This window comes from Moschus berezovskii, chromosome 7 (assembly GCF_049115385.1).
Source record: "Moschus berezovskii isolate FMDL1 chromosome 7, NW_MosBer_1.0, whole genome shotgun sequence".
NCBI classification, from domain to species: Eukaryota; Metazoa; Chordata; class Mammalia; order Artiodactyla; family Moschidae; genus Moschus; species Moschus berezovskii.
In genome coordinates this window covers 82,840,264-82,865,576 of record NC_142466.1, presented here as the reverse complement: position 1 = coordinate 82,865,576, position 25,313 = coordinate 82,840,264, and the positions used below count along the sequence as shown (strand labels likewise).

The 25,313-nt window shown below is 37.0% G+C and overlaps 1 protein-coding gene across 9 annotated transcripts in view; it reads left to right on the top strand.

The window, feature by feature from the left end:
• The window catches only part of UBAP2 (ubiquitin associated protein 2), a 130,874-nt gene that overhangs the window by 60,546 nt on the left and 45,015 nt on the right, over positions 1–25,313 (top strand). For 6 of the 9 annotated variants that reach the window (XM_055427297.2, XM_055427296.2, XM_055427293.2 and 3 more), the window contains 6 exons: positions 323–433; positions 4,968–5,121; positions 6,626–6,703; positions 14,775–14,829; positions 16,608–16,711; positions 22,087–22,152. In XM_055427297.2, coding sequence (XP_055283272.2) covers positions 323–433; positions 4,968–5,121; positions 6,626–6,703; positions 14,775–14,829; positions 16,608–16,711; positions 22,087–22,152 — 568 coding nt within the window. Of the gene's footprint in view, positions 1–322; positions 434–4,967; positions 5,122–6,625; positions 6,704–14,774; positions 14,830–15,130; positions 15,280–16,607; positions 16,712–22,086; positions 22,153–25,313 lie in introns of those variants that run through there. The other 3 variants (XM_055427299.2, XM_055427301.2, XM_055427302.2) reach the window with 3 other exon arrangements.

Sequence of the window (25,313 nt, the reverse complement as noted above, 5' to 3'; positions counted from 1 at the left end):
GTCATAAAGGTGATCCTGAATGTTCTGAGAATGTTGGTATGTATGTATGTATGTATGTATATGCCGCTGATTAAGAATCTGATGCTTGGTCAGCTTGGAGGAAGGTTGATTTGTAGCTTGACTTTGCCAGTTTTGGTGGAAAGACATGGAGTCGCCACAAAAAGCAGGTAAACCTGATCTTAGATTCTACACTCAGAGTCTGGAAGAGGCCATTTTCATGTGGAAGGATTGCATAATCTTTGTCTTTATATAGTAGAATCTTAAAATTAATATCAAGTGCCAATTTTGGGTTCCCCTAATCATTTTCTTATAATTTCAACAGCTTATGGAGGTGACAGGAAAAAATCAGGATGAATGCATAGTGGCTCTACATGACTGTAATGGAGATGTCAACAAAGCTATCAATGTATTGCTGGAGGGGAATTCAGACACTGTAAGTATTGCATTGCTAAACTTTGTCTCCAGTTTCATATTGCATTTTCAGCTTTACCTTACTTGGTGGAGGCAGAGGGGATTATGGGTGCCATTCCATACATGTTTTAGAACCAGAAAGAACACTCACCAGAAATGTCTGTTTTGTTATATATGTATGGTTTCTTCATGATGTTGTAGAATCTGAAGACTCTAAAGAGAACTTGGTCATCTAGTGCAGCCTTGCACAGTTGCCAAAATTCTCTGGGCCTGTGGACAATTTTACTACCTGAAAAACTTCTTGGTTCCACTACTCATGTTTGTTCATCTCAATCATCACCTCTTGCTACTCCTAATATCTCTAGGTTAACAGAAAATCAGAATTTGCTGTTATATCTATTTGCTTATGTGTCAGACACATTTTCATGACAGTCTGTCAGCTATATAAAATAAGAAAAAAATTTTTTTTTAAGCTTTGTAAAGTTTGAGGAATGCACATGGCACACTAAAGCTCCTCCCTTTGTATTTTAGAAAGGGTGCTGCTAAAGCCACACCAGAGGCAGGTGTCAGTTCTGATCTTTTGATTTCTAAATAGAAATTACACAGTATTTCATTTGTATTTTTTCATTGAGAAAATAAATTTCAGAGCGGATTAAAACAGTCATTCACCTATATGGGAATGAAGATATATAAAGATGAGCACATCAAAAAGTGCCTTCCTTATCATTATTTAATCAGGTTCTTGTTTTTACAGGTGCCTTTGTTAGGCACAGGCGATATTAAAATGAACTACTGTGACAAGCTCAAAACTGAAATGAGTATCTTTTTATTTAATAGGAAAGCAGGTGGAATGAAATTTATAATTATGAACATCAGATAATTGGGAAAATACTTCATTATTTGAGTATAGCAGTATCTGTGGGTAAAATCCTGTGTAAGATAACACTGATCCAACATGATAAAACTACCAAATATGTCAGTTTGTCAGGAAAATGCATGATGTTAAGTGAGGAAATCAAATTTTGAAGAGTTCTTGTTTGCTGACACTTACGCCTGTATTTGCCGGATTTTATAACATATGGGGAGTGTTCAGCCCATTGCTAATGAATGCAGTGTAGAATGGGTCTCAACTTATTTTTTAAAATGAACTGAAGGACTGAATTGCCCTTATTTTTTTCAAAGAAAGCACTGAATAAATGAAATATTTCCAGATTGTTAAGTGAGGGGCCTGTTTTTTTTTATATGGTAGAGATCGGCCTGGATGCTGTTTTCTCTTGCCTTTCCTTTAGCTCCCACAGATTCATCGTTCATTTTCTGTGGTGGCTGGGTTAATCTTTAAGTCTTAAGTGAACATCCAGTTCTATCTCAATAAAGAGTTTTAACTTTGCTTTTCTCATTTGGAACTGAACTCAAAGGAGGTGGTTCTGGGCTGAAAGTTATAAAAGTCTCTTTGATTACCTCCAGAACCTAAAAGTCACACAGTTGGGGCATAGATCTGCCATGTTGTTTTCTTGAAAGATTGGAAACTTGCAAATTAGGGTCTGAACACAGACACAAAAGACCTTTGGCTGTTTGGAGGTGAGAGGGCTATAGGAGAAATAGAGAGGCAGAGGGAAAGTCCTTTTGAAACCCTGGTTTGTTTAGGATCATTCTGTGGTCCATCTTTCATCCTGTTTGCCTTGTTCTTACTTTGGTCTCTGCAGCAGCTATGGGTAACCAGCTGTAAGGAATATCTTCCCCTGCCTGCGGTAGATTATTTGGAGTAGGCAGTTGGAGAATGTGAGCGTGGTAGGATTGATTGCTAGGAGCAGGAACTGTTCAAAATAAACTATGAAAGCAAACAAGTGTTGTCCAATTGGCTAATCTTGTTTTGTAACAAGGCCTTCTGAAAGAAAATGATTACTTTGAAAAAATAGTGGAGTTGTTCTCACAATTTGTAGGGGTGCATTTGTCTAATAGAGTAGTTGTCAAAGGAAACCACTGAACAGAATCGTAAGTACTGAACTTTTCATTTCATTATAGCGCTGTTTTGTGTGACAAAATAGTTTTGAAGTTGAAGTCACTTGCTTTAGTGTGCTTTAAAAAATATATATATATGTTTGTATTTCTTGTATGTATGTATGTATGGTGCATGCTCAGTTGTGTCCAACGCTTTGTGATCCTGTGGACTGTAGCCTGCCAGGCTTTTCTGTCCATGGGATTTTCCAGGCAAGAATACTGGATTGGTTTGCCATTTATCCCTCCAGGGGAAGTTTCCGACCCGGGGATTGAACCTGAATCTCCTGTGTTGTCTGCATTGGCAGGTGGATTCTTTCCACTGAGCCACTTGGGAAACCTGTTTGTATTGTTTAGTTTTTGGCAAATATAAAGGGGTAGGAGAGTGATTTTGAATGAATTGGCCTAGACAGCTGCTTTTCTGATTGCTAAATATGGTATCTTGGAAGACAGTTTCTGTTAACATTTCTTCAAACCTATTATACAGGTAGCAAAATATAGATGACAAAGGTTGTCAGAAGTTCTGTTGAAAATCTTTTGTAATTAGTTGGTTTTCTTTGAAAATCCGTGTGCATGTATGTAGACTGTTTTGCAAAATGTGCAGTTGTATTCCCTTTAGCATTCACTATAGTGTTAGTCCCGGAGAAGGCAATGGCAAGCCACTCCAGTACGATTGCCTAGAAAATCCCATGGATGGAGGAGCCTGGTAGGCTGCAGTCCGTGGGGTCGCTAAGGGTCGGACACGACTGAGTGACTTCACTTTCACTTTTCACTTTCACACATTGGAGAAGGAAATGGCAGCCCACTCCAGTGTTCTTGCCTGGAGAATCCCAGGGATGGGGGAGCCTGGTGGGCTTCCATCTATGGGGTCACACAGAGTCAGACACGACTGAAGTGACTTAGCAGCAGCAGCATAGTGTTAGTCCATTTGCCCCTTAAAGGTTCCTTGCCCTGCTTTCCTCCCCATATAAGTTCTGGTTAGTTTTTGATCACAAGCCAAGACTTGCTTAGGGGTATGCTTTGCTGAATGAAAATAGGGTAAGATGTTACTGTCTCTCAAATGTATTATATAGAAATCTTACATATTTGTCTTGTTTTTTCATATCAGTGAACATAATAGATGGAGTTTATATGCTGTGGAATTTCTTTTCTGGAATAAATAGCTTTATTGTTTTTGCCAATTAAAAAACAATGCAGAACAATAAAAAAGGTAAATGACCTTAAAAGGCCCTCACTTAGATAACTACTACTTTTTCCAGCAATACACAAGCTCCTATTTGAGCTAAAAAATGCAATCCTATTTTATACAGTTTGCTGATAGCTTGCGTCACTTATATATTATGGCTCTCTTTCTATGAACACGTGGATTACTCTTTGACTAGCTATATATTTCTCACTTTATGAATGTTCTAGAGTAGGTAGTCTGTTAAGCTAAATATTTGGGAAATTTTCCATCCTTTTGTTCTGTTGTTCATTGTCTGCATATAAATGTTTGTACAATTATCAGATTATTTCCTCTGAATAAAAACCAAAAAGTAGAATTACTGGGCCAGAAGTTTTGAACTAATATAAAATTTGGACACTATTGCCAGGTAGACTTGCTTGAAGGTTAGAATGGATGGATGTTCATCAGAACTGAGAATACCTGATTATTCTGCCATAACTATTGGCTGTTGATTTTTTAAAATTTTTATCAAAGCTTAGAGGTGAAAAATGACTTGTTTTAATTTGTATTTTTTTCACATCCAATCATTTTATCCACTTGCGTTTATATGGATAATGATTATTTCTTAAGTTTAAAATAGTTATTGCTTAATTTGAAATTGAATCACTTCAAATCCCTTGTGAGTAAATTATGGAAAAGTAAATAGAAATGAATGGGTCAGTTTTGGGATCTCCCAGCAACATCCTGATGGATATCCTAATACTCATATCTGTAAGAACATAGTGTTTCATTCTTTCTCCACGATTTTTCTGCGTATGATATGATTTGTGAGAGAAAGGAGGTTATATAAATCATTTAACTTCTCATTAGAACAGGTCTTTGGGGACTGAAATTTTCCGTATTTAAAAACTAACCTCAAATTTGTCAACCACTAAATGCTTTAAGATGGTTATCTTAGACAACTGAATAGGGAAAATTGTATTCCTGAGATTTTAGGGTAAAATCTTACAGTCTTTGAACTAGTTCTGTATATTAATAGGTGTTTGGCCTACTACTGAGGTAGGTGGGGATGGTATAGAGTGGGAGCTTGGGGAAATAACATTTGCTTTATTCTTATCAGTACAGAAAAAGGATCTGTTGTGGGTCAACATACAGTATGTTGTCAGTTAAGCTACTGCTGTAATCTTTTGTGCTCTCCATAGCAGTAGGAACCTAGCAAGAGATTTCTTTGTCTTTGTCATCAGAAAGTACAGTATGTTTATGGAGAAGAAGTAGAATGGTAGGCACACAAGGTGTAAGGTATGGGTAATTAGGTTCAAAAGATAAATGCACACACCCTTGATGATTGTACGTACTTTAAGTGACAGCTCTGAATAAATGCTCTTATTTTCGGTAGACTTCATGGGAGACTGTAGGAGGGAAGAAGAAGAATTTTGGAAAAGAAAGTTCAGAAAACAAAGAGAATAGAGAGAAGAGAAGTGAGAGAGAAGTGAGCCGTGGACGTGGAAACAACAACCGGAAAGTAAGAGGTGGCAATCGTGGGAGAGAGTGTAAGTACAGACCTTTAGCCTCAGCTTTGCTTTATGAAAATTTTCATGCATACTAAAAAGCTTTCAGAATGATTCAGTGAATGCCCATAAATCCACTTCCTTAATGCAATATTTGTTAATATAAGTAACACTTACATTACAATTGAGTAGGTTGTTAGAAACCCAGCAGATGCAGTTTCATATTAGCACTGACCTGGGCTGTAGGTAGTTCTGTTGTGTCTTAAGACTGCCTTCTCTAATCTAGTGCATCTTCTAATTTTAAAGAAGGGTTTTTTTGTTGACTGATAGATAAAGCTGTTTATTCCTCCCTACTTACGGATATTCATGGTATTTGCAGGGTTTAGATTAAGAGGAAAGTTGTTGAATAGGGAAGATCTTTCTCAGTACTTCCATTCAATTCAGGTTTTGGCATCATTCACCCAGAACAACACTACCTTTTGTGCAGGCATACCAAAGTAGCTAAATTATGGATGAATAGAATATAAATATTTAACATGTCCCCTTACAAACTTTCGCTAGTTTATTTATTCCACAGATGTTTATCGAGTATCTACAATTTAGAAGATACTCTTAAAGGCATACAGCAATGAAGAATACAGAAATCTTTGCCCTTCTAAGACTTTTTAAAAACATATGTACTTTTATTTATGTATTTATTTGGCTGTGCTGGGTCTTAGTTGTGGCATGCCAGATCTTTAGTTCCAGGCATGTGGGATCTAGTTCCCTGATCAGGGATTGAACCTGGGGCCCCTGCATTGGGAGCATAGAATCTTAGCCACTGGACCACAGGAAAGCCCCTACCCTTCTAAAACTTTTAAGGGAGGTAGTGTGAGATGTAGTAATAAAAAAGAAGAGTAACATTTCATATTAATATTACAGTATTTTAATGGCATTATGTAGAAATTATGTTCTGGGGAAAGACAATGGGAATTATAAATAGGGGTTTGATAAATTTAAAGAGAGTGGCCATGGAAGGCCTCACTGATAACTCGCAGAGTTAAACCCCGAAAGAGGGGAGCAAGCTGTGCCAGTATTATTCATAAAGAGTCTATATTATGTAGAATCACTAATGCCAATATAGGAACGAGGAGAAGAAAAGACTCTGTTAACAGTTAACTTCCCCAAGAACTCAGTATTTCCTTGGTATTGTAGTTGGCTAGTTTTTGCCTTTCCAGGCTTTGAACTTAACCAATGAGCAGGTTTTGTTGCATATCTTTGCGTAACAAAGGTATTTTTTTTTGAAAATAAACTTAACTTTATGGGAGGGCAAGTTCAAACAAAAAAAAAGTAGTATGATATCTTGATTTCTTTTTAAATTTTCACCTGCAAATTAAGTTTTGCTGTCAGTTTTTTGAGCCACTCTGGCTTGGTTTTGTTTATTGTATTTTCCAAACCCTTTGGTTAAATTTTAACCTTTTTTAAAACACTTTTTTGTTGTTGTTGTTGAAGGGCAGGAGTCTTTTTGTTCTTGTCTTTAGTAGCTGTTTGCTCTTTTTCACTTTAGTTAGAGGTGAAGAGAACGGAATTGATTGCAATCAAGGGGACAAACCTTCAGATCGAGGCAAGCGAGCTCGTGGTAGAGGTAAGAGAATGAGGAGGAAGGAGATACTTGTGATGGGGAGAAGGAGGCAGGGTGTTCATATACTCTGTTCACTAAGGGCAGTGTACTCTGAAAGAATGGTTGATCCGAAATCTTTTGATTCATTTACTGATGCCTATAAGTGAAATGTTTGAATTATATAATTTTGAGGAACCCTATTGGTTGTTTTCAGATGAGCTGAGACAGGCCCTTTGTGTGAATAATTTAAAATTTGAAGCTCTGATGAAAAAGTTTTTAAGTTCTCCTGTGTTGAACTTTAACAGATGTGTCTTACCCATATGATAATAGTTTTTAAATTATTTGCCCATTGATTACCCCCATCCAGTGTTTTCTGTTAGTGATCATTTCTTTGCATTTATTAATTCGGGATGTCATTGAGCCACTTCAAGAATGTAGTTCCACATAATTAGAGTTGTAACTGAATTTTCTTAGGGCTCTAAAAATCAAGATACATAATGTAATAGGATGATCTTGTTTTGGTTCAGTAAAGCTACCTGAATTGACCGACATTTTGTTTGATCCATTGTTCCTCTCAGTTGTGACTGTTCTCCAAATGAGCATTTTACAGTGGCAGAATTTCTTTTAATCAGAAACATTAGGGATAGAAATTAATGTAGGTATACTGCATATGCTATCAATTCCCTTGGCTATTCATCCAGTTATCATTTACTATATTTCTACTATGTGGGCCAAAAGTAAATAATTGTCAGAGCTCAGAAAAGGGCAGAATTATATACTAATTTGTTGGGCACAGTGAAAAGAAGGTTGTGCTTTAAAAACAGATTTCAGTTGTAATTCCCTTTTCTAGATTTTTTCTTATTAATTTCAAGCACAGAGAAAAATGGAGAGAATAAATGAACCCTGAGTCCCTTCGTGTTTAGTCAGTAATATTTAAGGATTTTAGCCGTATATGCTTTATATATCTCTACGTTTCTTGTCTGCAGAAATATTTAAAGTAGATTTTTGTGGATATTTTATCACATATTACTATGGTAAGCACCTCTAAAAAATGTATGTGATTTTATATGTAACCATAATGCTGTTTTCACACTTTAAAATATCATCTAATAATCTATACATAAAGTTTTCTGATTATTTAAAAAATGTCTTTGTAATTGATTTCTTTTTCTTAATTTTTTTTTTTTTTATTAGGCAGTATCAGGTCTTATTTGAGAGCACGGAGGATCTTTCTTTGCAGTGTGTGGGCTTCCCTCTTTAGTTGTGGTGTACTGACTCCAGAGTGCACAGGCTCAGTAGTTAATATGATGCGGGTTTAGCTGCCTGACCACATATTTCACAGCCAGTGCTTCAAAAGTTGAACAAATTGGGCTCTGAAGTTTTGTCTCATGCTCCATACTCACCTGACCTCTTACCAATCGACTACCATTTCTTCAAGCACCTCGACAACTTTTTGCAGGGAAAATGCTTCCACAGTCAAAACAAGGCAGAAAATGATTCCCAAGAGTTCATCAAATTCTGAAACACAGATTTTTACGCACAGTAATAAACTTATTTCTCATGGCAAAAACATGTTGACTATAATAGTTCCTATTTTGATTAATAAAGATGTGTTTGAGCCTAGTTACAGTGATTTAAAATTCATGGTCTGAAACCACAATTACTTTTCCACCAACCTAATATCTACTGGATTATACAATATACACAGAAGTGCTCAGGCTATGGTTTTAACATTTTATTTTAAAATAAAAAAACAGCAGAATTTTGTAGAGTGTTTACCCAGAGTCCCCAAACTTTTTAATATTTTGCTATATTTGCGTTGTCATTTTCTCTATATATGTACCTATTACTTTTTTTTCCTGAAATCATTGTGTATGCATTTCAAACGTAATGCCGTTTTACCCCTAAATATTTCAGTGTGTAAACTCCTAAGAAAAAAGATATTGCTTACAGAACTACCTTAAAATTATAAAATCGGGAAATTGTTGTTTCAGTCTATTGGTCTTATTCAAAACTTTCCAGTTATCCTGCTCATGTCCTTAGTAGCAAGCAAATATTCTGGTCCAGTATCCAGCCGAGATCACACACAGTTTTTATTTCCCATGTCTGTTTAGTGTTCAATCTAGAACAGTTTATCCATCTGGAATAGTCTTTCTTTGTCTTTCATGGCCTTGATGACACTTTGGAGCATCTCTTTTGTAGAAAGATGTTTATTAACAATCTGAGAAGTTTCCTCATGTTTAGATTCATGTTACTGGTTTTTGGTAGAAATGCCACAGAATGATACAGCTATCTTTCTCAGTACATCATATTAGAGGGTACACGATACAGATTTATCCCATTACTAGTGATGTTAGCTTTGATTACTTAAGGAAAGTGGTTTCTGCCAAGTTTCTCCTTTGTAAAGTTACTCCTTCCTTCCTTGTAATTAATACATATTTTTTTCAGGGGAGTGCTCTGAGACTGTAAATGACCCTTTTCCCATCAGACTTTTCTTCACTGGTATTCAATTCGGTTCAGTTCAGTTCAGTCGCTCAGTCGTGTCCGACTCTTTGCGACCCCATGAATCACAGCACGTCAGGCCTCCCTGTCCATCACCAACTCCCGGAGTTCACTCAAACTCATGTCCATCGAGTCGGTGATGCCATCCAGCCATCTCATTCTCTGTCGTCCCCTTCTCCTCCTGCCCCCAACCCCTCCCAGCATCAGAGTCTTTTCCAGTGAGTCAACTCTTTGCATGAGGTGGCCAAAGTATTAGAATCCATTAATTTTTTCCTGAAATAATTATTGTGGCACATTTATATTCGGACTTTTCTGCTAAAGAAAAACTAATATATGAGACATGAGGATAAACTGCTAAATAAGCTTTCTTTCTCTTTGAATTCCTGGGGCATTTGTTGTTGCCATTTGACTCATTTATGCTACTTTACAGTTTGGGAAGATGTATTCCTATCTTTCTGTAGATGAAGCCCGAACTAGGGACAAGTTGCCTGAATCCTAAGTCTCTGAGTGAAAGAATCCCCAGAGATGCCCTGTTGGGCTGAACTGGTCTCTGGGCAGGTGGGCAGCTCATCGTCAACACAACAGCCATCTTTATCATTGAACCAGCTCTGAAAGCCTGGAAACTTTTGCCGGTACAAAACTTTATAACTAACTTTAACTAGACTTTAAAATCTTTAGGATCTTAAAGATCATGACCTGAAGTGTGCAGTAATAAGTTCAAGTGCACACAGTTTCTGGTAGATTTGGCTGTTTTCAAAGCTCTGCTTATAGTCTCCTGGGGATGAGAGAGGGATTGCTTTCTACTTACTTTCCTTTAGGTTGCACATGTTTGGCCCTGGGGGAGTATCTGTTATTTGGATTTGCCTCTTCTAGTAAAGATGATTAGGTGTCCTCTGTGTTTTGGCTTTTTTCAAAGGAAGTAAACAACTTTTCTACTCTGGTTCTCAGTGTAATACATAGTATTAAACAATTAAAGACTTGAGCAGTTATTCAACATAGATGTAGTGCAGAGTCCCTAGAGAGACCTGTATGAGTAAAGTTTTAGCATTTATCATAACATTGATTTATTCTTTATGATTATCTACTTTAATCTTGTTTTTCTCTATCTTATGAATCCAGGTCTGTCTTCTGAGCTGTTAGAAGAAAACAGCTATTTGTACCAAGTCACGATAAAGGGAAATGTATACACACCAAAAACAATATTGCTGGTAGCATTACTAGCCAGGTGAAAAGGAAAGAATAGTTTTGTTAGCTTGTTAAAATGTATGTGAATATGGATTTTATTTTTTAAATATGTTTCTATTTAATTTGGCTGCACTAGGTCTTTGCAGCATGTGGGACCTTACATCTTCATTGTGGCATGCAGGTTCTTTTAGTTGCAGCATGCAAATCTTCAGCTGCGGCATGTGGGCTCTAGTTCCCTGATCAGGGATGGAACCTAGGCTCCCTGAATTGGGAGTATGGTGTCTTAGCCTCTGAACCACTGGGGAGGTCCTGGATTTGATTTTTGAAAATCTGCTGAAGATATTTGGGTTGTTCCTGTTTGGTAGTTGAGTGCAGCTGCTGCTCTCTGGAGACATGGAGATATGTCGTTGGTACTGACTTTTTCCAGGGAACTTGCAGGATTTCTTGAGTTTTGGTCCTTAGATTATGTTTTTCTTTTATAAATTTCTTTCTTTTCTTTCATGTACATATTGCTTTCTGGCTCAAGGATTAGATATTATTTAATGATGTCTTAGCAGAATCATTTTTTAAAAGTTTACCACTATTAATATTTAACCACTTGTTGGTGTCTTTTGTCACACAGTATTCCATTGAATGGGTGCACTTATCAAGAGCAGTTGTATTGTTTAGATTTCTTCACTGGTAACAGTGTTTATTGTAGCCTAAAATTTTTTTACATACTATACAATTCATCCATTTAAATTATATAATTCAGTGGGTTTTAGTGTATTTATAGACTTACGTTAGAGGCAGATTTTATTTTCTTGGGCTCCAAAATCACTGTGGACAGTGACTGCAGCCGTGGAATAAAAAGACGCTCCTTGGAAGGAAAGCTATACAAATCTAGACAGTGTATTAAAAAGCAGAGACATCATTTGCTGACAAAGGTCAACTATAGTCAAAACTGTGGTTTTTCCAGTAGTGTGAGAGTTGGAGCAAAAGAAGGCTGAGCACCAAAGAACTGATGGTTTCAAATTGTGCTGGAGAACACTCTTGAGAGTCCCTTGGACAGCAAGGAAACCAAATCAGTCAATCCTAAAGGAAATCACCCTGATTATTCATTGGAATGACTGATGCTGAAGCTCCAATACGTTGGCCACCTGATGCAAAGAGGCTACTCATTGGAAAAGACCCTGATAGGGAAAGATTGAGGGCAGGAGGAGAAGGGGCGACAGAGAATGGGATGATTGGATTGCATCAGCAACTCAATGGACATGAGTTTGCGCAAACTCCAGGAGATAGTGAAGGACAGGAAGGAAGCCTTGGCATGCTGCAGTTCATGGGGTCACAAAGAGTTGGACAGGACTTAGTGACTGAACAGCAACAATAATACAATCATGCAGCCATCACCATAATCAAAACTATTGATTCCCAATTCCTTCCTCTTCCTCACCACCCCAATCCTAGCAATAAACAACTGGTAATCTGCTTTCTGTGTTTATAGATTGGTCTGTTCTGGACATACAGTGTAAATGCAATCTAGTAATATGTGCCCTTTCTGACTGGCTACTTTGACCTAATGTAATGGTTTAAAGGTTCATTGATATTCTACTTCATATTAGCACAATTTTGTAGCATGTGTAAGTACTTCATTTCTTTTTACAGCCAAATAATATTCCATTTTATTATATACTAAGATTTGCTTTTTTTTTTTAAAGCTTGTATGGTGACTCTCCTCCTTCCATCTTTTCGTCCTTAACTTTAAGGGTAAATTATCTTATTCCTAAATTTTGGGTTGTAATCTTGCCCAAACTTGTACATTGAAAGCTTTCTTTTTTTTTTTTTTTACTCCAGTTTCTGACCTTCTTTTAGACTGTGGTATGCTGTGTAAGGTCTTACCTTTGCCTTCTGATGATGTTAAAATAGGCATTTCTAATAATAGGCATTATTAGAATTCTACTTTTTAGGACATTTCCCTCTCTTCCCCTGTCTCTTGTAGTTTTTTGTCAAGACCATATTTTTTAATAGTTTACCTTGGACTACTGGATAAGTTAACTGTACATGATTAAATATACATTTAATTGTATTAGTATGGTGAATATATCCTGTGACAACTTTTCTCTGAATTTGAGTGTTCTTAAGTACTAAATGGAATCATGAAATATTTGTCTTTTTGTGACTGGCCTGTTTTCACATAGCAAAATATCCACAAGTTTCAGTCATATTGTAGCATTTATCAAGATTTCTTTCCTTTTTTGAAAAAGAATTACTTATTTTTGGCTAGGCTAGGTCTTTGTTGCTGCGAGGGCTTTCTCTAGTTGCAGCAAGCCAGGGGTACTCTGTAGTTGCGGTGCATGGGCTTCTGGGTTCTAAGCTGTAGGCTTCAGTAGTTGCAGCTCCCGGGCTTTAGAGCACAGGCTCAATAGTTGCAGTGCACAAACTTAGTTGCTCCACAGTATGTGGGATCCCCCTGGACCAGGGATGGAACCTGTGTCTCCTGCAATGTGAGCATGAGTGTACAAATCTCTCTTCAGCACTCTGCTTTCAAATTCTCTTGGAGATATATATATATATACACACACACACACACCCAGAAGCAGAATTACAGGATTATATAATTTTTTTTTTCCCTTAAAAATTTTTTTTTTTAAATTCTACATCGGACCACAGTTGATTTGGGCTTTCCTGGTGGCTCAGTGGTAAAGAACCTGCCTGCCACTGCAGGGGACACAGGTTCCATCCCTGGGTCAGGATGATTCCCTGGAGAAGAAAATGGTAAATCACTTCAGTCTTCTTGCCTGGGAAATCCCATGGACAGAGGAGCCTGGTGGTCTATAGTCCATGGGGTCACAAAGAGTCTGATAGCACTTAGCGACTAAACAACAACAGCAGTTGATTTACAATGCTGTGTTTCAGGCATACAGCAAAGTGATTCAGTTATACATATATCTATTCTTTTTCCAATTTTCCTCCCATTTAGGTTATTACAGAATATTGAGGAGAGTTCCCTATGCTGTAAGGATCATATAATTCTATTTTTAATTTTGAGGGGAATTGCCAAACATATTGTTTTCCACAGTGGCTGCACTATTGTACATTCCCATCAAATAGTGTACAGAGGCTTCAATTTCTCTGTGTTCTTGCCAACACTTGATATTTTCTGTCTCCCCACACCCCCACCTCAGCCATTGTAATTGGTGCCGGGCTTACATAATGATTAGTGATGGTGACAATATTTTCATGCTTATTGATCATTTTTACATCATCTCTGGAGAAATATCTATTCAAGTCCGTTCCCCACCCACCATACCTTTTTTTTTTTTTTTTTAAGAATTTTGTTTATTTTTGACTGTTCTGGATCTTTGTTGCTGAGAGTGCTTTTCTCTAGTTGCGGCAAGTGAGGGCTACTCCTCTGGTTGCTGTGCACGGTCTTCTCATTGCAGATGAGATGGCTTCTCTTGTTGCAGAGCACAGGCTCTAGGGTGTGTAAGCTTGAGTAGTTGTGGCAATTGGGCTCAAAAGTTGTGGCACACAGGCTTAGTTGCTCCGTGACATGCGGGGTCCTCCCAGATCAAATATCAAACGTTTGTCTCCTGCACTGGCAGGCAGATTCTTTACCACTGAACCACCAGGGAAGAGAGCCCCCTTGTGCATTTTTTAATCTGTTTATTTGTTAGTAGTAGAATTTTGTTATGTATTCGTGATGTTACTTCCTTATCAAATGTATAGTGTGCAGATATTCTTTGGGTTGCCTGTTTACTCCGTTCATGTCTTTTGATTCACCTGTTTAAAATCTAATTTTTTCCTCTCTTGCCTTTCATTCTGGGGGTCATATCGAAGAAGTTATTACAAAATTCACTGTAATAAGCTTTTGCTCTATATTTTCTAAGGGTTGTATAGTTTTAACTCTTGGGTTTGGTTCATTAATACACAATTTAGGATTCAATTAAGAAAAACCAAAGAGTCACTGAATAAAACTATTTCTTCGTGCTTGCTTGCTCTCTTGTTTGCTGCCCTCTTGGTCATTTATCAAAAATTTTATTATTAAAAATGGTATGTAATAGTACCTTCAGCTTCCTTAGTAGATTCCTCTTTTTGTTTCTCATTTCATTTTATAGTAGAGGCTTATGATGTCATGCTGTTTACACTATATGTGTTTAAAAAGATCCAGAATTTTTAAAAGTATAACCTGCCTATGTTAAGCTGCAGTATATGACAAATGTTGTACAAGCAGAATTAAATTCTTTTCTCTCCCTTGAGATCAATAGGTATTTGTGTCATCAGCAACCTACAGATTGGGTGTACTGGTTGGGAATGTTGGTGCTGTTAGGAGCAATGTCAGTAATGTTTGGACAGGTGTGTAAGGGATGAAGTTAGTAGAGTTGTGTGGAACATAAATATTATTTTTATACTTTTTTTGTTTTTAAAGGATTTGGGCGTGGCAGAGGGAGAGGGGCAGGAAGATTCTCAACCCAAGGCATGGGGTAAGTCTTAGCTATCCTGTTTTCGAATTTGCTACCTTCTCTTTTTGATATCTCTAAGGCTTTCCTTCCTCTATCCAGTACCTGATTAACCATCCTGGTGAGTCAGATGTTTTCTATATTTGCAAAGAGAAAATACTAAAAAAATGAAATAGAACAAATGACATTGTATTGCAGTAAGCCTTAGAGCGATTTTTTAGACCTGGCTTTATTGACATTTGGATTGGATAATAGTTTATTGAGGTGGTTGGGTTCCCTTTACATTGTAGGATGTTTAGCAACATCCCTGGCCTCTCCCTACTAGATCCCAGTAGCACCCCTCCTCAAGTTGTGACAGTCAAAAATTTCTCCAGACATCGCCAAATGTTCCCTGGGAGGGAGGTGCACAACCACCCCAGTTGAAAACCATTCCTTAAGAATTATGTTGGTAAATCCAGCAGTTGTCTTTGAATGGTAAGTAAATGCAATATTTTTTTTTTTTAATTTTTTATGAAGAACATTTTTATCTTGAATTGTAATACTGAAAGATGAGGATATTGTTTTTAAATAGATGGTATAGTCAGTTATTTATTCATTATTTCTGGTTATTCTTTCACTTTTTGCTGTAATCTAAAGCATTAGTCGCCACCCCCCTATTATAAAAAGTATTTAAGCATCTTACAGAGGCCATAGGTAGATGATAGTCAAGAAACGAAGAGTCCTTTGTTTCTCCATAGCTTCCCGGCAGCACTGTTTTGGGTCACTGCTTAGAGATGGTGACTCTTGGCATTTCTTTTCTGCCTGAGCTCCCTGACAAAAGGATGAAAATACAGGAAGCAAATTGGCTGGAACATTTGAACATACATGCCCAGCCTCGTAGTTTTGAAGGATTTTGTAGATTTTGTCCTCCACTTCAAAAAAAAAATGCTATTGTGATTCTTTTTATGAGTGACACCCCAATAATGCTAAAATGTTTTTTTATAAGTTGTGAAAATTTTTGTGATGTTATTTAATTTGGTTCACAGTCTCATGCAGGAGACTGTGGTTCAATTCCTGGCTTGGAAGGATCCCCTAGAGAAGGGATAGGCTACCCACTCCAGTTTTCTTGGGCTTCCTTGTTGGCTCAGATGGTAAAGAATCTGTCTGCAGTGTGGGAGACCTGGGTTCGATCCCTGGGTTGGGCAGATCCCCTGGAGGAGTGCATGGCAACCCACTCCAGTATTCTTGCCTGGAGAATCCCCATGGACAGAGGAGCCTTGCAGGCTACAGTCCGTGGAGTCACGTAGAGTTGGACATGAACAACTAAGCACAGCACAGGCATCTGAATCATGGGTATTTAGGGTTTTAATTTAAAAAGAAGCACTGAGCAAAATATTTTATTTGTATCCATCTAAACAAAATGGATCATTTATTGTACAAGGTTCAAAGCCAACTTGGATTCTGACTTGGGAAGAAAAGACCTGTTGCCTATTTAGGTCTAGGCTTAGTTGGCAGGGGGTGGGTGGGTTTTTCATTAGAGCCTTTACCCTGCCTAGGTCTCCATGCCTGCTTTAGGATGCAGAGGACAACAATTTAGGCAAGTAGAAGCATCATACAAGAGTGTATGGAAGTCCCTAGTCGGCCTCTGCTTTTTAGAAGCTCTAGATTCTGATGGCCAGAAGAATTGGCTTATGGTTAAGTAGAAGGAGGATGAAGTCTGTTAAAGTGGTTCTTGAGAGGGACAGGGCTTATTTTAGGGAAAATGATATACAGTTAATTTTGTGATTTTTTGATTTGCCTTTATTTTTTATTTCAAACCCAAGGACATTTAATCCTGCGGACTATTCAGATTCTCCATCTATAGATGGGTGTGGGACAAAACCAGTAGTTTGGGAAGCTGCTCAGAATGGTGCAGATGAGGGAACTGGTAAGTGTTTGTCCTCACCAGAGATGTATTTTAATTGTTTGAGCTCTTAACAATCAAAGATGACATCAGAGTATGCTGGTGGAGGAAAATGAAAAACAGGCAGCTATTCTTCCTCTGAGGCTACTCTTGGCTGGTCCTTAGCGCCAAAGTTTCTCATTTACAAAGCTTATTGACGATAAGGTACGTGGTTTTTTTCCTTTTTTGTGCTCTGAAGAAGATGCTGTAACAAACCTGTGTAAGGCAGTACAAACCTACACTTAAATCTTGGTTTCAGAGATACAGAGAATATCTTAGTGGCAGACTTGAAACAGAGTATTCACTGTTCATAGTGGTGAACACAAATATGGCCAGATTAAGAGGTTGATGGTGATAGGTGAGTTTAGGGTAATAGTTGCTTTTGCATTTTTTGTATCCTGCAACTTTAAGGTTATTTGTTTACTGAAGTTCATAGATAAATACTTGTTAATTGGCTTATTTATTTAATAGAAATCTTTTGAATATTTGTTCCTGATAATATATTTTTATAATATATATTAACTGCTGTGAATTATATTTATAAAAACATACTTTGATTCTTCATGAATTATAATCCCAAATATAAAATCATAGCTCAGTAATTATCTAAAAAAGACAGTGGCACCATCACAGAAGCATGGAAAACTCGGAATCAAATATACCATGGAGAGGACCAACAAAAGTTATAAAAATGGAAGTGAAAGGTTGTTGTTAAGCTGTGAAAGACGCCGGGATTCTTGGCCTCTGGAGGAGAGGAATTCAATCTGGGGCCAATGACGAGGCTTGATTGCTCAGAGCTTTTGTGTAATAAAGTTTTATTAAAGTATAAAAGAGATAGAGAAAGCTTATGACATAGACATCAGAGGGGGGCAGAAAGAGTGCCCCCTGCTAGTCTTTAGCCAGGTGTTTTATGTCTGTTAGAAAGTTACAAATCAGATAATAGAGATACCTCAAGGCTGATGGAGTTTCCTCAGGCCCCTCTCCCACAAGATGCATTTTTGAGATAGGATGGCACAAGGTGTGTCATCCCCCAGCCAAAAAACAGTTGATATGAATACTGGTTTGTTGATCTATTATCAGACAAAAGTTAGTCTTATACGTGGAACCATTTTGAAGAAAGGCAAATTCCAGAGCAAACACATAGATTCATAACATAGTTTAAAAAAATTTCCGTAAAAAAAATGCATTGGTTAGCTCACGGTTTGAGAAAAGTTAAGTTCAAGTGGAACCAGATGTCATCATGGCAACACAGACTTTTAAGAGGAAAAAAAAAATCTGACACTTGTTTGTTGCCTCCTGCCATTTAGAGAGAAAAACGTCTGACACTTGTAGCCTATTTCCTCGGTTTGGAGACCCCTGGCCTTTCTGCCTGTTACCCTTTCAGTAGTTTGAAAACACTAGTAAGCACTAGTGAAAATGATAAACACTAGTTTATCATGAGACTGATCAAGGAAAGCAGAAGAAACATAATTGGTTGTAGGAATGAGAAAAGGAATATTGATATTATTATAATCTATTATAATTAATATAATAGCTATTAAAAATTATCAGAAGATATTTTGTTGATAAATTTCTTTCCAACATTTGAAGTTATATAGATTAATCTCATTCTTCAGCATAAATGTAAAAATTTTAAATCACAATATTGGAAAACAATTCAGTAAACTCGAAAAAGGATATATCGTGGCCATGTTAAGTTTAAGCTTGATATTCTAACATTTAAAAAATCAAACTACTCCTAGATATATACCAGACAGAATGGAAGATACAGGTTCATACAAAAGCCAGATGTTCTTCAATGGATGAATGAGAAAGAAAAATTATTCAGATTAGTCAGATAGAAGCAGAGGTAGATTGGTAGTTGCTGATGGCTGGGAATGTTGGGAGAAATGGGGAGTGGCTACGAATGGGTTCTAGAGTTTTTTTTGGAGTGATGAAAGTATTCTGGAATAGGTAGTTGTGATTGTTGTACACCTTGTGAATAGACTGAAAATTAATCAGTCATGTACCTTAAAAGGGTCGATTCAAAAGTCACAGCAAACTTCACAATAATTAGTGATGTATAGACTATGCTTTTGTAACAAGATCGAGGGCCTTACCTTTTAATTGAGGATGATTGCTTTACAGTGTTGTGTTGGTTTCTGCCAAACATCAACATGAATCAGCCATCGGTATACATATATTCCCTCCCTTCAACCTCTCTCCCCATCCCAGGCCTTTAGGTTGTAACAGAGTCCCAATTTGAGTTCCCTGAGTCATTCAGCAAATTCAAGGGGCTTACCTTTTTTTTTTTCTTTTGAATAAAGACAAAAGATTTAGTTAAAACTGAAGAGAAACAGGAGGATTGCCCTCATTATTTCTGTTCACCATTGTACCAGAGGTCTGAACCATTGAAATAAAGAATGTAAAAGAAAAGGATTGGAAAGGGAGGGAAAAAACCTGTCATCTCTGGCAATGATATAAAATAATCTATAGATAAATTAATGAAATTAGTTAGAAAGCTTTAAATGATGTAGCTATAGCTAGTTCACTTAACAGGTAATATTTCTATAATCAACAGAGAAAATGGGGAATAAAAGTAGCTTCAAAAAATGTCAAATGCCTGTGAAGTCTAATGATATGCAAAGTAAGACTTCTGTGAAAATACAGAATATAAAAAACTTACAGTAAAATGTAAAAATTGAGTGTCTGAAGAAACATTAATGAGCAGAACTACCATTTATAGTAATACAAAAGCATGAAACCCCTAGGTCTCAATCTGACAAAATATGTATAAGATTTGTATGTCAAAAATTATGCAACATGAAGATAAATATCAAAGATGATCCATAAAGGAGGCGAGATACTCAGAGGTATTTATGAGTTGGAAGACTCATAAATGTTATTGATATGTTATTGATATATCATTGATATTGTTATTGATATGGCATTTCTCCCCAAATTGATACATAGGTTTGAACATACAAGTTTGTTCAAAATCCTAGCAGGATTTTTTTGTGTCAGTTGATTCTAAACTTGATTCTGAAATTTTTATAGTAAAGTATAGGTGTGAACATAGTCCAAACAGTTTTGAGAACCAGCAGCATTCAAAGATTCACACTCCATGATTTCAAGAAATTACCCTAAAGTTACAGTAACCAAGACTGTGGAATTGGCAAAAGCATGGAGATAGATCAGTTACATAATAGCAAATCTAGAAATAAACCCACAGATACAGTTGGTTCTGGACGGAGGTTCCAAGACAGTTCAATACAGCATACATTATACTGTATATTAAAAAAATAACCAAAAGTGGATAATAGCTATAGATGTGAAAGCTGAATCCACAACTTCAAAAGAAAATACTGGGGCAAATCTTAGCAACTTTGGATTAAGGAAAAATTTCTTATGTAGGACAAAATAAGCATGAGTCTAAAAGAGAAACATGGTTCTTGAGAAGAAAGCAGAATGGAAGACCAAGGCATAGTTTAGGAGGAAATATTTATTTAAAACCTCTACTTGAAAAGTTACTTGTATACAGAATATATAAAGAATTCTCAGAAGTCGTTAAGAAGAAAGCAAGTAACCCAATGAAAATAGCAATTAAAACAACAGAAAATGAGACAGTTGTGGAAATGGATGGTGATGATGGCTGTACCACTCAATGGCAGTGAATTGTACACTTGAAAAAGGTTTGTTGTTCAGTCGCTTAGTTGTGTTTGACTCTTTGTGACCCCATGGACTGCAGCACACCAGGCTTCCCTGTCCTTCAGGGTTAGCATGGTAACCCTAAAAAAGGTTAGCATGGTAAATACTATTAACCACATGCACACTATTTTACCACAGTAAAAACTGACATAGAATGGTATACACATTTTGTATCTAAGGCAGTTGTTTTGCTATTAAATTTTACTGGAATTATGTGAGGTGTAATCATTGGGGAGACTGAGGCAAGGATAACCGCTTGTGAATCTGTAATTGTTTCAAAATAAGTTAATAAAAAATTAGCAAAAGATTTGAACAGATGCTTCACAAAGGAAGACACATGGATGGCAGTAAGCAAACAAAAATGTGCTCATCATCATTGGTCATTGGGGAAATATAAACTTACAGTGAGTGCATGCATGCTTAGTAGGCTACCTCCATTCATCCACTAAAATAACTTTGAAACTGACAGTTCCAAGTGTTAGTGAAGGTGATGGTGTAATTCGAACTTATTCCTGGTGTGAAAGCATTCATAGATGCTGCTGCTGCTAAGTCACTTCAGTCATGTCCGATTCTGTGTGACCCCATAGATGGAAGCCCATCAGGCTCCCCCGTCCCTGGGATTCTCCAGGCAAGAACACTGGGGTGGGTTGCCATTTCCTTCTCCAATGTGTGAAAATGAAAAGTGAAAGTGAAGTCGCTCAGTCGTGTCCGACCCTTAGCGACCCCATGGACTGCAGCCCACCAGGCTCCTCCATCCATGGGATTTTCCAGACAAGAGTACTGGAGTGGCTTGCCATTGCCTTCTTCGTCATAGATGCTATACAGTCTTAAAAATCTCAACCCTGGGTTTTTACTGAAAAGAAATAAAAACACATCCATACTGAGACCTGCATGTGATGTTTATAGTGGCTTTACTTAGAACCTCCACTGAGTTTTAAATTGGATGTTTGAAACAATACTGAATTAATCCATTAACTGTTACTTTTATGTTTTCTTTTTCCTCTTTCTCTTCTTCCTTTTCCTTTTGTCTTTATTTCTTCCCTCTCATCCCTCTAGTTTTCATTTAGAGTATCAGATTCCTTCCTGGAAAACATTTAGATAAGCAAAATATGTTTGATGCAAAATACAGTTAAAGATGTTGTCATCTGATGGGATTCTGGCTATTTCTCTAGAAGCCTCACAGATTGGTATTGTCTTGTTGATAACACAGTGTTCTGAGTCTAGCCCACAGCGTTACAGCCTCAGAAGGCTGACTTGACAGGATGATAATCAAATCCATTCCTTAGGGTCAGACTCGAGATTGACCAAAACAGAAAGACTGAAGGATAGTCAAAATGCAAATTTATAAATACACTAAAAACATACCATTTAAACAGATTGTAATGTTTTCTTTGACAAGTGGGAAGGGAACTTGGTGAACGTGGGAATGAGAACAAGCATAATTGATGCAAATTGAGTGTTTGAGATCTATCTGGCTGGTAAGATTCATAGTTGGGCCACAGCAGTCTGTCATAGCATGAAGTGCAGAAGTTTCTTTTTCCTTGGACACACAGCATATACTTAGCTGTGAGGCTGTCCCTTCGTTGTTTAATTTACTTACTAATTTCTCTTCTGATGAATTCCTTCTGTCTTCTGATGATAGTTAAAACCTTATATTTTACATTGATCCACAGAACTGGCAGCTGATGCTCAAAATATAGCTCAGAATCTACCAAACAAAAATTGTTTTGGAATCAAAGGTATGGATTTAAAAAAAAAATTCCTTAGTTAAGATTCTTATATGATTCTTTTAAATAACTTCCATTTTTATCAAGGCTAGCTAATAAAAGTTCATCAGGTGAATGTTTGTAAACTATTTCTACAATTTCTTGATAAAATAATTATCAGCTTTTGATAAAGAAAGTGTTTTTCACACTGGCCTTTAGGGCATTGTGGAGTTTGGATCACTGTTGCTTCTTTTCCTGTAAGTCTGCCTTACATGTGTTTTTGATAGAGGACTAACATCAAGTTAAACTGAACACAAAGCATACATTTCAGATTATTGTTTTAAGCTGAAAATAAATGAATGTCATTGAATTTTTCTCATAGTTTGAGGTGAAGCTCTATAGGTCTACAATGGGGAATAAGGTCTTCCTATAAAAATTTTAATATTCCTTAGTAAGATTAGGACCTGACTTTGTAGTCTTCTCTATCTAATGTCATGTAGTTTTTACAGTCTGTGTATCTAGGGTAGATCACTGCAACAGTTTGGCCCTGGCTGCTGATACGGGCATTCCTCTCTGTTGCCGGACGTAACACCTTACCATGTTGGATGTTTGCCTACAACTTCATTCATTATCTTCTGCCTGCTTTTGAATATACTCAGCTTCTCATCCTCTTCTTCTTGTCTTAGTTTGTGTTTTAATTATTTTCATAATACTTCTAAAATGGTAGGCCAGTCTTTTTACATATCATATATAAGAATGTGTTTTAAATTATTAATACTGAATTGTACACTTAAAACATCTTACCACAACTTATATTGTTTTTTGGGGGAAAAAAGGCATATTCTGAACTTAAGGTTAATTTTAATATATTTTAGTTCTTTGTAATTTCTCATCACTGTTTTCTCTCTCCTGGAATATCTTTTCATTATATATCTAGCTGTTCAGCCTTCAGGATTTTTGCTGTGATTCATCTCCCCCATAAACTTTCAGTTAGCATTCTAGCTTTCCTTAACTTTTGTGTCCTGCAGATTTCCAGTGTATTAATCAGATTCATGTAATTTATCATTCACATCACTCAGTAAATTTTTAATGGTATTTCAGTGAGATATTTGATATCTAGCATCAATGCTTTATGTGTAGGCTTTTAACCCAGTATTATTTGGTTGATGACTGATGATGAAGGAGATCCTAAGAACAATTCCATCATACATTGTTTCTTGTTATAATCTTAGTTGCTTTGAAAGTGAAAGTTTTAGGAATGATTTTTGAGGCAGAGTGTTTCTAAATCTGCTTAGATTGAGCTTCAGTTTTTTTTTTTCTAGAGTTTGCAATCTTTGGAGTGTTGTCTCCTGTGATGAATGTGACAGAGTGAATTTGGGGTAGGTGGGATGGAGGTGGCACCGAGAACACTATGTAGTGACCTGCTTCAAAACTAGCCCACTTTGTGAACTTTTAAGATATACATGTACTGAGACAAAAAAGCTCCCTGGTGGCTCAGAGGTTAAAGCGTCTGCCTCCAATGCGGGAGACCTGGGTTCAGTCCCTGGGTTGGGAAGATCCCCTGGAGAAGGAAACGGTAACCCACTCCAGTATTCTTGCCTGGAGAATCCCATGGACGGAGAAGCCTGGTAGGCTACAGTCCACGGGGTCGCATAGAGTCGGACACGACTGAGCGATGGAACGGAACAGAACTGAGACAAAAGTCTGGAAGGAAATACGTTAGAAGGTTGGAGATTTATGTGTTAGTACTTAAGAAAGGCACTAGTTAGTACTTAAGAAACCATGATGATAGTGACATGTAGGTGGATGGCTTGCCTTGGATCCCTTTAACTTCATGTAAAGCATGCTCTAGAGATCTAAGTTCTGGTACTGATTTCCACTTGGGACTAATTGTACCTTGTGTTTTTTAACTTAAGCTATTACATCTTTCTGCTTTTGTTTATGAAAATATTTTAATTCAAAGAGATGTTTTGGGGACACAGAAGTTGATACTTACTTTGTGACATTTCTGGAGAAATTATGGAAACCATTTAAAGATAAGATAAATTAGCCAAAGCAGTGGATCAGATTATCATTTCAAATATTGAGACATTCCTCTATCAAGTTTTACTATTATTACAAGGGTGCATGCAATCTAGAGGGACAGAAGAGTAGGGAGTGCTTTCCTATAATGCATGTGCCCCATGATCCACAGTATTGGTGTGATGTGTGTGGGTTTCTCCCACACCACGGAATCTGTTCACGTTAGAAACATCTCCCTTTTCATAGCCACAAAATAGCATTTTTGGGGTAATATTTTATAAGAAGTCATGTTCCATAAATCCATAGATTGTACTTTTGTTTGCCATAATCAATCTTGACTTAGGGACATCCTGTTTTTGAAAGCCTTCCACAGAGAAGACCTCTTTTCTTAGGTTTATAGCATCAGTTTAGTTATTAGGTTACTGATGTGATTCCAAGGTAGTTAGATCTGTTCATCTGCCTTTTGTTTTCAGGGGTGTGCCCTTCCTCTTCCCACACACAAACCTCATTGCAGGTCAGATGCTCGATTATTTCTTCCTATTAAAGGAACTGAAAACATTCACACTCCCACTTCCTGATGGTGGTTATAGTCAGTATCTTGGCGTGTTTCCTTTTAAAACTGTTTTATCTGGGTATGTGTTTGTACATATGTTTTAAAATAATGGGAATGGACACAGGATCACTAAGCACTAATATCAGCATATCTGAATTCATATACTTTTCTTCAAAGTACTTAATTGTTTTTTTTTTTTAATTGTTTTCTATATAGATGATTATTCTGTAAGAACTGTGTGAACACATTTTCTGTACCTGCTTATCAGGAGTATAGCAACAGACTTTATGTGAACAGGACTAGTGCTCCAGCTTTGCTGGAGACCTGTTAGGAAATGATACAGTAGAGCTAATATAAAAAATGCTTTTTAAAATCTGATAATCTGCCTGAAATGAGGGCCCAAAGCAGAGCTACCTTATATTGAATTGTGTTCTTTTTTAAATAATGTATCATAAGGATCTCCTTGTTAAATATATTTATTTTGCTCTGCCGTACTTTCTCAAGGCAGTGGATATTATCCAAAAGCAATTTGAGACATGGCTTGTGTGTGTGTTTAGTGCTTAGCCAAGCTGCATTTGAAAACATGACTGATTTTCTTGAGATAGGTTAAGAGCCTCAC